The sequence below is a fragment of the Thalia democratica genome, chromosome 8 (assembly GCF_965202585.1).
Source record: "Thalia democratica chromosome 8, ktThaDemo2.hap1.1, whole genome shotgun sequence".
In the NCBI taxonomy this organism is placed as follows: Eukaryota; Metazoa; Chordata; class Thaliacea; order Salpida; family Salpidae; genus Thalia; species Thalia democratica.
The window spans coordinates 9,002,824-9,017,022 of NC_139172.1; the positions used below are offsets into that span (position 1 = coordinate 9,002,824).

Genomic DNA, 14,199 nt, shown 5'->3' on the forward strand with positions numbered 1-14,199 from the left:
ATACAAATAAAAGCCAAAGTTAAAAATAAAATTTTAACATAAAATACAAAAAGTATGCATTATGAGATTTGGACTAAGAAGGGTGGGCAACGTTTTAAGGCGGAAGTGGTTAAACGACCGGAGTATCTTAGCTTTATTTAGTTTACGAAATTTACTCAAATATTCGATTCACTTCGACAAAAGAGGCCCTTTTTTACGTTTTATTTCAAATCACAGAACATATTGTGTAAGTTTCAAATATCATCTAAAATGTATATAAGACCTTTTTTTATTGCTTATTTTTTTAAGCTGTCAGAATAACTAATGTAGGTTTCAAAATTTTGTTTAGCAGGCGAGATTTACATACACCCATTTTTTTCTTTTTCCAGGCCGAATTTGGCTTAAACTTAGTAAATATTGGCGAGTCTCCATTTACACTCCGGGTAGTTTTTAAAAAATTAAATGGCGCCAAGCTAAAATTTTGTTTAAAAAAATTTAAATTTTGCACAGGTTGTAACTGCAGTATTCAGCAAAAGTAAAAAAAAAGCTGTTAATTTGAAGGTCGCCGTATTTATAAGCACCCTAATAAACACATCTAAAGTTTTTCCTAACAACATCCTTCATGAACCTTTATGGAAGCCAAAAATTCTTGAAACATGTCGGTTTTGACTTTGAAATAACTAAATATCATAAATGTATAACATGTTTAACTAAGTATTAAAAACTAATCTGAAAACAAAAACATCAATGATGAGTCAGAGTTCGAAAACTCTGTGTATAAAGTATTAGTTTTCTGTACAAGTAATTTAATTAGACACCTAAAAAAATAATTTCACTCTCTTGCATATAGAAAATATATAAATACTCAATAACCGAAAGGTTTTTCGTGAACCAGATCCTAGGACCAAATAGATTTATCGCATTTTTTGTCGTTCAATAAACTATACTAAAGTTTAGTTAATACACGCATAAAATCATAAAATTTTTTCATTGATTCCAAAAATACGACCAGACCCTGACAAAAAAGATGAATTGCAAAAAAATCTAGAAAACAACATTAGCAAAGTCTATTTTTTGGTGATAATAAACTTTTTTTTTGTTAAAAGCATGTTTGTATTAAATTTCCTGACTTTTTTTCGAAAACCCCTATTTTGCTGACTTATGTCATTTTTTTTGTTTTTAGTGACAACTCTGTAATTGGTAAGCAGTTCATCCTGGAAACCAATCAACCGTACAAATGTGACTTTGTGCAAAATTGACTGCTCTTACGAAATAGACTTTTTGTGAAAAGGTGTTTTTGAAAGTGACTTCGTGCAAAATAGTCCCGTCCCCAATCATTTCATTATAAAGTAGGCTAGGACGTTAAAAACAAATTCTTTATGCTACATTTAATTGTTTGTTATATATTCTATGTTCAAATATATATAAAAATAATATAATATATATGTAAGGCGGTTCTAGACTGGTTTCCTGGACCAAGTGAAACCCATGAAAAAAATCAGGTTATTACATCTGTAATAGTAATATAATAATGTTGAAAAAATATGCAATCTTGTCCTGGACAAGACGTTAAAAGTTATCCTTGGTGTGCGACCCGATAACCAAAAGGTTTGTTGTGCACCAGATCCTAGGACCAAATATTTTGAGCGTCTTTTTTTATTGTTCAGTAAACTGTAATGTTACTTTAAATATGTTTTTTAAATTAATAAATTTTTCTAAACAGTGCATAAAAACAAGTATTATAGTTTTTACATATCTAATATTAATAAAATTATCAATTTCCAGGTTTCATGGTAACCCTGAAGAATGTTTATTTAAAAGTTCATCAACGTAAAACTTTTTGTTGAGTTTTTTTAATTCAATAGCAAACCACATTTTCCTTTTAATAAATTTAGTCTGTTCTTTCGGCTTATAAACTTATTTAAAATAGTTTTAGCATGTCATGCTACAAAACATCAACAAAAAGACTTACTAATTATTATAAATTTATACATATGTACTACAGGTTTTTAAATTTTACTATTTTTAAAATATATTATTTTGCCAAGTAAAATTTTATTTGTAAAATCTAAACTTGCCAAGCGTAAGCTAAATCAGAGTACTTTGAAACAAAGTAAATGGTAAATTGTGCGATTGTGTTTTTCGATCTTTTTACAGGTTTTCTGAACTTTATGTCCATTCTTAGTATAAAATAAAGTTAATAAACAGTCTAAAAATAATTTAATGCTACTTACTTTAAATGTGTTTTGTAATAAATTTCTAAATGATACAAAAATGTTGTTGTTTATGATAGATGTTTCGTACCAAATCAGAATATTTTACATTAAAAATGTTTAAAATTCCAGGATTTTGGCAACACAAAAAGTAACTGCTTCTAGGGACAAAATTTTTAATTATATAGTTTCAGGAGTAAATATTCAACACAGAAAGTAACTGTTTTTCTAAACAGTGCATAAAATTTTTTAACTATATAGTTTCAGGAGTTTACTTATCTAACAACTTGCAGTAGATAAAGTAATTTTTAGTTATTAGCATAAATTGTTTTTTTATAACTTACTATTATGTAAGTAAGCATACACTTACATCCATATCATAATTACTACTATTTATTATATTATACAAGGCTACTAAATGTATACTATAACTCGACTATTTTTTATATTGGAAAAAAAATTTAGTATGATATTAAAACTATTGTTGAAAGCTTTGATTTTTTTGGGAAAATTCAAGTACCATTGTAAAAATTTTTAATCTAACAAAAGAAACCTTTAAAAAAGTTATAAGTATTAGGGGTTTAACATTAGTACACTAATGTTTTAAAAAAATAAAAATACTGGTTATGAATTTATAAAAGCTAACATGATATTTTTATTACTATATTAACATTCTACAAAGGTAAAACTTAATTAATAAGTAAACTACAAAACAAATTAAAAAATTTAAAAAATTAAAACACAACCTTATTCAAGTTAAAAAATTTGCAAATTAATTTATTAAACAAGTTTATTAGTACTACGGATACATGATTAATGTTTATAAAATACATACTCAAATCTAAAAATCACAATTCTTTAGATGCTGAACAAAATCACCTAAAAGAGTTTTAACAGAGCAAAAAAAATGTTATATGAATTTAAAGGCGAAACAGTTAGAAAAAACAAAGTATCATTATTCTATTAGAAAGCAATTAAAAATATCCACCGTGATACTTATGATTATTTTCTTTTCAGTCTTGATTACTTAAAAAACAACTTAGATAACTGATACTTAATTTTTTACTTATAAGTTTAGAACTTTTTAACTCTTCATTCAGGAAGATGTTGCTAACATATAAAATGTGTAAATTCAAAAAACTTGTGTAATAAATGCACAGCAATATTACTAACACCTCATACTTTTGTGCAAACGCTGGATAAAACACCTAGAAAAAAAAACTTACAAGTTCAATTATCATAAAAAACGCTTAACGAGGTTCAGTAGTAAAATAATTGTTTTTACAAAAGAAAAATATACCTACAATCGAAAATTCCATACTTTTATCAAAAATACTTTTCACATTTATTTACATAAAATGTATATTTATGACATTATACAAAGAAAATACTACGTTTATGACGTGATAACTAAAGTGCTCGGGTTTCAATTATTTGTTTTTAGCTGGTACGCGATGGGGTTGCCGACCCCCAGCAGCCCGCATATGCGGGACGATGCCCTCCTGACCACTTTGTGGCGGTTTCGGCTGTCCAGGATGCTTCTCGGCGCCCTCATTTTGCGTCTCGGGGTGAGCCTGACTGGCGTCGCTATGGCAACGCGGTCCAGCCCCGTCGCCAACCTGGCCATCTTCACGGGGGTTGGGGTGGCGGCCTCGGGCATTCGCAACCGACGCCTCGTAACAGGAGTCCTATAAAAGTATTGTGGTAAAATTTAAATTAATCCAACAGTAAGAATAAGTACATGATGAGTTAATCAATCAGTTTTATTAATCGGTAAACATCAATTACTTTTAACTTTGAATATATTAGCTTTTGTAACAAACGTGTTGTTTTTAAGAAGTAGAAATAAAATCTGTTTCGGCCTACTTATAACTCACATGAGTGTTTTCGGGCAATTTTGCTTTTCAATGACGTTGTTCATGCTCTTTTGATCTTGCTTGAGTTTTTGCAAGGCGGCAGTGAAGTTATTTGAATCATCATTATTACTTGCTTTTCTGTAAATTATTGTAAATATAGGATCATTTTCTTTAAATCAACTATTGACCTTCTTTAAGAGGCTTTATTAGTTGAAGAATAGTTATTATTAAAACAAATTGTTGTAAAATATTATTTAGTTTGCAATAAATCAATAACTTTTGAAAAAATAAAATAAAAATGCATGATAAAAATTTGGTAAAATTTTAATTCACTATGGGCAAAAAATATTTTTTAATCTTTATTTGCTTTTAATTAAATATGATCTTAATTAGTTTTTAGTTACTAGTTACAATTATTAGTCAAAAAACAAGTTTTAATTAAATTTTAAGAATTAGCTAATAAAAAAAAATCTTTACCAACAGCATAAAACTTTCAAATTGTGATCACAATTATCAAAATTTATCAACACTATTTTTTTAAATCTTAAAGAGAATATTGATAAAACATACTATAAAAAACAGGAAAACTTTATTTTATTCTCAACTAACTCAATCTCATACAATTTAAATAGAACTTCTGTTATTTGTAAAAAGAAATTTATAAATCATGTATAAAACTTTTGTGTAAAAAAATGTTTTTATAAACCTTAAAAAATAGTAATTCAAAAAATTTTTTTTTTTTTTCACCATATTAATAAACTATTTATACAATACATTAAATACTATACAAAATATTATTATTAAAATTTATAACTATATTTTTTTCTTGTTTTTTTAAGAATTGTCACAACTAACATGCTAAAAAAGTTAAAAATTTGATCACTAAATTTGATTTGAAAAGAAGACCTGGATCTAATGAATTTTGAGTTGAAAATAAAAGATATTTAAAAAATAAAACTTTAGTTATATTTATCATGTTCCTAAATTAAACTAAATTTATCATTATCGAAAGCAAATTAAACTCTGTTTAATCCAAAAAAAATAAAAACTTAAAGTTAGTAGAGTATTTTTCAAAAGATCTTAACTGAATTTGTAAAACAAATTTAGATAGGTTTTAAATTTGATAGTTCATAATAAATAAAAATAGTTTTTTTCTTACTTGAAAATTTATTCCTTTTTTAGATACATTTATCTTAAAAAAATTAAAAGCTTTATATAGAGTTTAATGTTTTTACAGCAATATATTTAGTAAGAAGGTATATGACAGGGAGCGGGTCAGAATGACACAGCGACAAAGTGACACGGTCGTCAAATAGACACGGTGCGTCACTTTGGCACAGCGACAAAATGACACGGTGCGTCACCTTGGCACGGTGCGTCACTTTGACACGGCGACAAAATGACACGGTGCGTCACTTTGGCACAGCGACAAAATGACACGGTGGGTCACTCTGGCACGGTGCGTCACTTTGGCACAGAGGGTCACTTTGACACGGCGACAAAATGACACAGTGCGTCACTTTGGCACAGCAACAAAATGACACGGTGCGTCACTCTGGCACGGTGCGTCACTTTGGCACAGAGGGTCACTTTGACACAGCGACAAAATGACACGGTGCGTCACTTTGGCACAGAGGGTCACTTTGGCACAGCGACAAAACGACACGATGCGTCACTTTGACACGGAGGGTCACTTTGGCACAGCGACAAAACGACACGGTACGTCACTTTGACACGGAGGGTCACTTTGGCACAGCGACAAAACGACACGGTGCGTCACTTTGGCACGGAGGGTCACTTTAGCACAGCGACAAAATGACACGGTGGTTAATAAGGGAGGGAACGATTTGTTTGAAAACTTCAATCTTCATTGGTATGGACAACGATCTTGTTTTTCTAGGAAACTTTTCGGTTTCCTGTCTTCTAACCGGTTTTATAGAATCAGCAACAATCACATTGATTAACTTTAAAAACAAAGACCGCAGGAATTTTTGATTGTGACTTCATAAAATAAAGTGAAACACGTAATGTTTATACCTTCTATTGTCCATCGTTGTACTTATAAACAACATACTCATTTTTAAGCAGTAGCAAAGTGTAAGGTGTGCTTAAAAGCTGTGCTTAATAAACGACAAATAATTATTTGTATCAAACAAAGTTCACAAAGATGCAAAAGCAGCATTTTTTTTAACAAAATACGACTGCCAAAGTTAAAGGGAATTTATTTTTGATTTCTTTCGAATGGAAAAACTTAAACACAGTTTTGTACTAGAACTTGATACGAGTAATAAAAATTAAAAAATGACTTGCCATTTTACGACTAAAAAGATAAAAACTCATATAAACCTAGTTTCTAAACTTCAGCAACATTCTGATTTAAAAATACAATCTACATTTTAGATCAATCATTCAGCATATCAAAACAATAAACTAGTAGGTGTTAACACAGAGGATAATTTGTTTTATAAACTATAACTCAGACGTTATCGAAAACAACTTTTCTGCTGTTGTAATTCTAATGCGGTTCTTATTTTTCGATTTTATGCTTAAAAAAAATGATACTTGCGCTCTTTTGACGACTTAATAGCTGACAATTTTGAACTAAAATACTGCGTTTTCTGACGATTTACGTTAGTAGCTACATCTTCAAAAAATCATTGTGCACTTGACTTAAAAGATCGAAATTTTACGCCTCTATGCGACTTTTGTTAGTTGCGACATATATCGTGCACTTAGAAGTAGAAGTATAATGCTCTTTCGCAAATAAAATTGTGCACTTAACACTAAAACTGCATAGATAAAAGTATAAATACAAATAACCGCAAATAAATTAGTTTTTTTAGCAAAACATTCCCTACATCAAGCATCTCTTTAAAAAAACTCAATAAACCACTAGTACACACTTGTAATAGACTATTGTAGACTTGCTTTAACAAAGTACAATTTTTCTTACTATTATAATACTAAAACTAATAGTATAAATGCTATTTAATTCCTTAAATGCAAAAAAATACTATAATATCTGTCATACTCTAAGTTTAATTCTTTATATTTTAGGCTACAAAGTTTTGTAAAAATTAAAAAGACTTTAAGTATTAACTTTATTAGAATTAACTAAATTGACGATAAACTTAACATTTAATACACTATTTTTAAGAACAACTAATTTTGATTTATTAGGACTCAAGTTGTATAACCTCTGGTGCTTAATTTTCTTAAAAGTGATAAATTTATAAACACGCATGAATGGTTGCATCAGACTCTTAATTTTCTCTCAACTGTTCATAATACTATTTTTAACTTTTTCAAAAATTTAGGCTCCAGAACCGTTTATTTTAATTATTTGCTTTTAGACAAGTTTATTATACATTTTCAATACAGAGTTTTAAGTAAACATCCTAAGTTATTAACTTTTGTTGAATATTTTTTTTTGTATGTTTTTGGAAATTTAGGACTTAACTTTAAAAAAAATTATTTTTAACTGCACGTAATAGATTGTTAAAGCATGTGATTTACGACTCGATAACTTAAATGTTCTTTGGTATAACTTTTCGAGCGATAACCTTTTGTCGTTTAATAAACAGTAATAATAAAACTTTTATGTTTAAACAAACTACTAGGTTGAAATATTAAACATATTTAATATAACTGGCTAGATACTACAAAAGCAGCTAAACTCTGTATTTTCAAAAACTAGAGTTAAAACACACATGACTTATTCTTACAACGAAATAACACTGTATAAAATTAAATCTTAGTTATTTTTTATAACAATTCCTGATAATAATTAAATAAACGTTTAACAAAAAATACTAAATTTTATTCATTACATAAATATGAAAAGTTTTGAAAAGTAAAAAATAAAACTTAAGAATATTTTTGTTTTTATACTTGGACTTAAATTTTAAAGCATTTTATCATATATAGTTTCAAATGTATCAAGCTACTATAGTTTGGAAAAAATATAATAAATCTTTTGTTTAACTAATTACTATCAAAGTTTTACAATTAAAAGTTATATTACTGAAAAAGTTTAGTTTTGCTTATAAGTTTGTTTATCCATGCTATAGTGACGCACCGTGTCATTTTGTCGCTGTGTCAAAGTGACGTATCGTGTCATTTTATCGCTGTGCCATAGTGACGCACCGTGTCATTTTGCTGCTGTGCCAAAGTGACCCTCCGTGCCAAAGTGACGCACCGTGTCGTTTTGTCGCTGTGCCAAAGTGACCCTCCGTGCCAAAGTGACGCACCGTGTCGTTTTGTCGCTGTGTCAAAGTGACCCTCTGTGCCAAAGTGACGCACCGTGTCATTTTGTCGCTGTGCCAAAGTGACGCACCGTGTCATTTTGTCGCCGTGCCAAAGTGACCCTCCGTGCCAAAGTGACGCACCGTGCCAAGGTGACGCACCGTGTCATTTTGTCGCTGTGCCAAAGTGACGCACCGTGTCATTTTGTCGCCGTGTCAAAGTGACCCTCCGTTCCAAAGTGACGCACCGTGCCAGAGTGACCCACCGTGTCATTTTGTCGCTGTGCCAAAGTGACGCACCGTGTCATTTTGTCGCTGTGTCAAAGTGACCCTCCGTGTCAAAGTGACGCACCGTGTCAAAGTGACGCACCGTGCCAAGGTGACGCACCGTGTCATTTTGTCGCTGTGTCATTCTGACACCCACCCATATGACAACCATTTCAAAGAAAATAAAAAATAAGATGTACAAAACATATTAGTTTGAATCTATATCCCACAAATCTAAGTACAGTAACCTCTCGGATCTTTACGCACTCGTGACGTTACGCACTCTCGTTTAGTTACGCATTTCAGAATTCTATAAAATTCAGAAAATTAAAATTTTCACTTTTTTTAATACTGCCCAAATTAGGTTTAATGTATAGTTTTGAATTAAAATATGTTTTTGAATGCTAACACACCTCTCTATATCTTTAGACTTTGTAAATTTATGTTCCTTGACTGATTGATAAACATTTAGTTATACTTCAGTATATCAGAAACTTTGTTAACAATAAGAGAGTGAACTAAAATTCTGAAATAAACATGACTGTGTTTAATAATAAAAGTATAATGAAATAATGAGAGTTCAAAACACAAAGAAATAATACAGCAGTCTTGCCCTATATATTAATAAACACCATTTTACAATTGTAAAGAAATGCTTAATTATAAATTGAATTTTCTAAGTAGAAAAGAATATAAATGTCATATATAAATAAAGATAAAGATAATTTCTACTTATTATTAAAATAGTAAAATTATTTCTACTCGTATTATTATTTTATAGAAATTCAAATCCTTTTTTTTAATATATGTATAGTTTTATCTGTTGTTTTTATATTTATAAATTAAGTAAACAAATAGTTAAAAGTGAGAAAGTGCCCAGTCTGCTTTTAACTAGAAGCAATATTAAAAAACAGCCATTATAGTGAGTATATTTGGTACCTCTCGTTTCTTTACGATCTCTCATATCTTTACGCACTTTTTCTGTGGACACAATGTGCGTAAATAAGCGAGAGGTTACTGTAATCTAATTTTTATGACTAATTTAATCAACCTTTTTCTCAGCTGAGATCTTGTCAACATAACTTCAGTTTGCTTACTTGATCTTGATGGAGTGTTGTAGCTGAAATAAATAATAAGTATAAATTTGACTAAAAATAAAAATATAATTTTGAATTAAAATATAATACGTATTTCATATAATGTTGTGCTAGTATAATGTGCTTATACATATTTTTCTTTTTACAGACAAAACTTAATGTGATAGAATAAAGTTAGTTCTCCAACAATTTTCAACTGTAACAAAATTGTCAACAAGTAAATATTATATATATTTCAAAATGTAAATACTAAACACAACTGTTGCCACTATTAGATGCAAAAATCTAGCATGACCAAAAATTGGCCTGAGTTACAACCTGAATAAGTCTGAATCAGTCTGTGTTTATGAGAACTTTTTTAGATATAGTCCAAACCAAAAAAAAATGCTATTTAACAAAAAAATATTAGTAATAAAAACAAGCCTGTAATTTAGAATAAAATGCACAACTAGCATATAAAGGTTACAAAAAAAAAGCATTCGTTTGTGGCAACCCAAATTTTGAAATTTTTTCAAAAATATTATTCTTAACAAATAGGTATTTAATCAGTAACTTTATTGTCAGAAAGTGTGTAAATCCAGGTATTTTAATAAAAATCATAAATGTATGCAATTTAAGTAGTTTTCGGAAGTCAAGTTTGAAAATTTCCAAAAATTATCTGAAAAAGATACTGATTTCAAGAAAACTGAAAAAAATTTAAACTTAAATTTCCATAATTATTATTCAAATTGTTTATAAATAATAAATTATACAACAGCGAAACTTCCAGAACTTATATCATATATAGAAAAAAGAGAATCCTAAACCTTTACATACTAAGTGTTAAAAAGATAAGTAAGTTTAGTATATTATCTTAGAGTTTTTTTTAAGTTTATGTGTATCAAACATAGCAAAAAAGACATTTTTTGAATTTTGTGTCTAACCTTTTATTAACCATTGCAGCAGATGATAATTGTTCACAGTTAGGTGTTTTAGTTGGAGACTCATCACTTTCTTTTATTGCTGCATATGAAGATTGACTCGTTAGTTTCTGTAGAAAGTTAAAGTATAGTAGAATACTAAACTAAGTAGTTTAAATTTTATAAAAGTTTTTATTACTTTAAACATTTTTACATGCTTCAATAATTCTAATACGATCATTTTAAACTTTTCAGACTTTTTAACTCTTTTTTTTAAAAGAAACAATAAATACTTAGAACTATTCTAGTTTATAATAGCTTATCTTTAGTTTAAAAATATTAATAATGTTTTATAAATTTTAGTCAGGAATGCTTATTTTCTACTTGTTTTAAAAAATGCATTAAAAACCTTTTTTGTTATATCAAACAAGGACATTTATTTTAATTTCAGGTCTTTAGCTAATAGAATTAATTAGAAGATAAACTTTTAATAGTATAAAAAACTTTAAAGAAACCCAAATATAAAATATTTGTTGTCCACAAGTTTTTATATGAAACTTTTAACAAAACAAACTATATCTAAAAACTTTTTTTGAATCTTTTTTGTTCTAGAATTTTTTTATTAATTAATAAAAAAGCTAATATTTTTTTTAATACTTTTTCCCCTTCATGACTTAATTATCATTTAAAGTTTAGGCTTGCATGAAAATTAATTAACATGTTAAAAATGTAAAATTAAATAAACTTATATCTAAAAACAATTAAAAATCTGATTAAAATGGATCATTAAACTTATGTTGAATTAATTTTTCTTTTATTTGCAAATCATGTCTTAAATATATCCTTTTTAGCGATAAAAGTACCTAAAAATTATTAATAAATTAAAAAAAAAATCAAATTATTAATGACTTATAATACTAGATTTAAGTATACAATATAGGCTGCTTTAGGAACTTCTAAGGAGTTCAAAACAACAAACTTTCTTAAATAAATTTATCTCTTTTATTACAAATACCTCTTTTTTTTGCAGTTTTAACATAACTGCATAATTTTATACGGAATAACATTTACACTAGTTTAAATTTTTCTGTTGCTTTATATAACATCATCACATGTTGCCCTTGGTATACAACACAATAAAAACATATACTTACATGTGTATTGTAAAAACAAAACTTACACTTGTAACTTGATCAATAGTAAACTTTATTTTATGTTTAATTTCTTTTTTGAAACTTTTGTGCATTTCTTTAACATTCTCTACTTTTTGCTTTAAGGACTTAACAGTCAAAGAAGATGATTTTTTTCTTTTTGATTTAATATTTTGAAAACCTTTTTTTTTAATTTCACACTTTTCACCAGTTCTTACATCATACAATGCTGAATACCCTGGGGTAGATTTTGAAAATTTTGAAACTTCTTTTTTAGTCTGCTTCAGTTTTCTTGTGATACTTCTCATTTTGCTTTTTTTTACAAATTTCCTACATGTATTATATCTCATATGTATATTTAATTTGCTATAAACAAATATAATTTCATGTTTATTTGGAAATATTTTTTTTTTTAATCCAGAATCTAACTAACAATTTCTACTATATACAGGGTTACCACACACAACTTTGTAAATTTAGCCTGACTTTTACCTTTGTCTTATGTACCTTTTAGATACACATTCTGTGTATACATATTTAGACAAGTACGCACTTCTCATTCAGTACACATTTTTCAACCAAAATAAAAACTTTCTGTAAGGTGGTTTCTTTTTTATTTATAATAGTGATTTTAAGCTACAACTTTCTATTGAGTAGCTGATGTGTTTAGAATGTGTACCTTAGCGAAAGAATACTGTAATAATAAGTTATTGGAATGTAAAAATATATAATACAAACTTAATTACAAAAAATTTGCAATAAACTATATATACTTCTTTTTCACTGCTTATCTCTTTGAAAATAATCTCAAGTGTCTTAAATGTGAAGTAAACTACTGCAAAGAATTTTCAATTAAAATACTCAAGCTAAATCATAATCAATTCTGCAAAACAAAAAATGGTACTAAAATTTAGATACTTTTAGTTAACATTGTTAAAACTTTTATATATTACATCATGATGTATACTAAAAAATTAGCCATGAAGTAAGCCATACACATGTTACATAAAATACTATACTAAGTGTTTAATTATAAAGATCTTAATAACTTACTTGAACAAAAAACAGTATGATTCTAAAATTTTGCAAAATAGACTTTTGTGTATATATCAAAGTTTTGCTATGATAGTGTGCTTGCCACAGATCATCAATTTTAAAAAGATTACAACTACCTGCTCAAAAAGGGTAATAGTTTAACATGTTTCTAGGAAAATTTTGTAGTTTTAGTCTGACTTAAAATAATAAAGGACTTTTTTATTTAATTTTTTGTAAATTAGTACTAACTAATTCTTACATTTTGCTGTTTTTTCCTAAAAAACTGACTTTTAACATTTTAACTTAAAAAACTGACTTATAGTCATTTTAATCCCAAAAAACTGTCTTAGCCTGACCTGTGGCAACCCTGTATATAAAATAAACTATAAGGATTAACTTACTACAGAAAAAAAAGTTTTTACATTATTTAAAAAATTCAAACATAAATATCTACTAACTGTATTTTGTATAGTCTTTTTTCTATCAAAATATAATATAATTAATAAACTTCTAGAACAAATTGGAAGAAAAAACTAAAAGTATTTGATCATACAAACAAAAAAATAAAAATTACTATGTTAAATACTATAAGATATATAAAAAGTTATTGTAATGCTTGAAAAATTAAAAGTTGTTAACTGAAAAACTAAAATGTCCTCAAAAAGTTTTGTCTTCAGATCTGGTGTAAACCTTTTTATTATTGAGTTATACATTACAGATACAGTTTAACGACTTTTCCAAGACCAAAACAACTACTACTTAAACAATTTGTTTCTAAAACTTAAACAACTAATTGTAGAACATGTTCAACAAGATCATAATAGATTAATGCACTTCTTATTTTAAAGATCTGTAAATTAGCAAGCAGTTGCTTTTTACCATTCATAAATTCAACATAGTTCTTGAAAAATAAGAATTATAATTAGATAACTCAATTGGCTTTTTCATGAACCATCAACATAAAAAGATAATTTTATTGATGATTTATGTTTTCTAAAAGTAGTCGTTTTCAAACTTCCTAAGTATAATTTGAACTTAATTATAAAAAGTTCTATTAACAAATATTTAATTAATATTAAGTAGAAATTGTTTTCTTAAATTACAGAGTTGCCACTCTTTGAGTTAAAAAATCTTCCCGAGTGACCAGAAACTTCCCTGAGTAACCTTAAACTTCCCTGAGTTTTTTTTAAATCTTTATTTTTTTTGCTTCCGGCGCAAATTACTAAACAATTACAATGTTAATTCTAAGAACATTGAAGAACTAGCCTCAAGGCTAAATAAAATCTAATAAGCACCTTAAAATAAATAAAATTAATTATTTTGAACAAAATATTAAAACTGGATTAACTAAATCTCATTCTAGATCTAAAAAAAAATTCCTTGACATTCTTTAAAAACTCTTAAAACTTCCCTGAAATTTTTAAAATCAAAAATGCCCTAAGTTTAAAAAAAAATCAA

At 27.6% G+C, this 14,199-nt stretch overlaps 1 protein-coding gene across 2 annotated transcripts; it reads right to left on the minus strand.

Moving 5' to 3' along the window:
• Nucleotides 1-3,186: 3,186 nt before the first annotated feature.
• On the minus strand, nucleotides 3,187-11,827 carry LOC145842684 (uncharacterized). 2 transcript variants are annotated; one of them, XM_082950159.1, is made up of 5 exons: nucleotides 11,736-11,827; nucleotides 10,580-10,686; nucleotides 9,611-9,679; nucleotides 4,070-4,186; nucleotides 3,187-3,880 (listed from the first exon to the last, which is right to left on the minus strand). In XM_082950159.1, exons 1-5 carry the CDS (start codon nucleotides 11,799-11,801, stop codon nucleotides 3,619-3,621), a joined length of 621 nt encoding a protein of 206 aa, XP_082806285.1. In that variant the 5' UTR covers nucleotides 11,802-11,827; the 3' UTR covers nucleotides 3,187-3,618. The 2 variants fall into 2 exon arrangements, with proteins under 2 accessions (XP_082806285.1, XP_082806286.1); XM_082950160.1 differs by lacking the exon at nucleotides 11,736-11,827 and adding an exon at nucleotides 11,571-11,666.
• Between the last annotated feature and the right edge of the window lie 2,372 nt (nucleotides 11,828-14,199).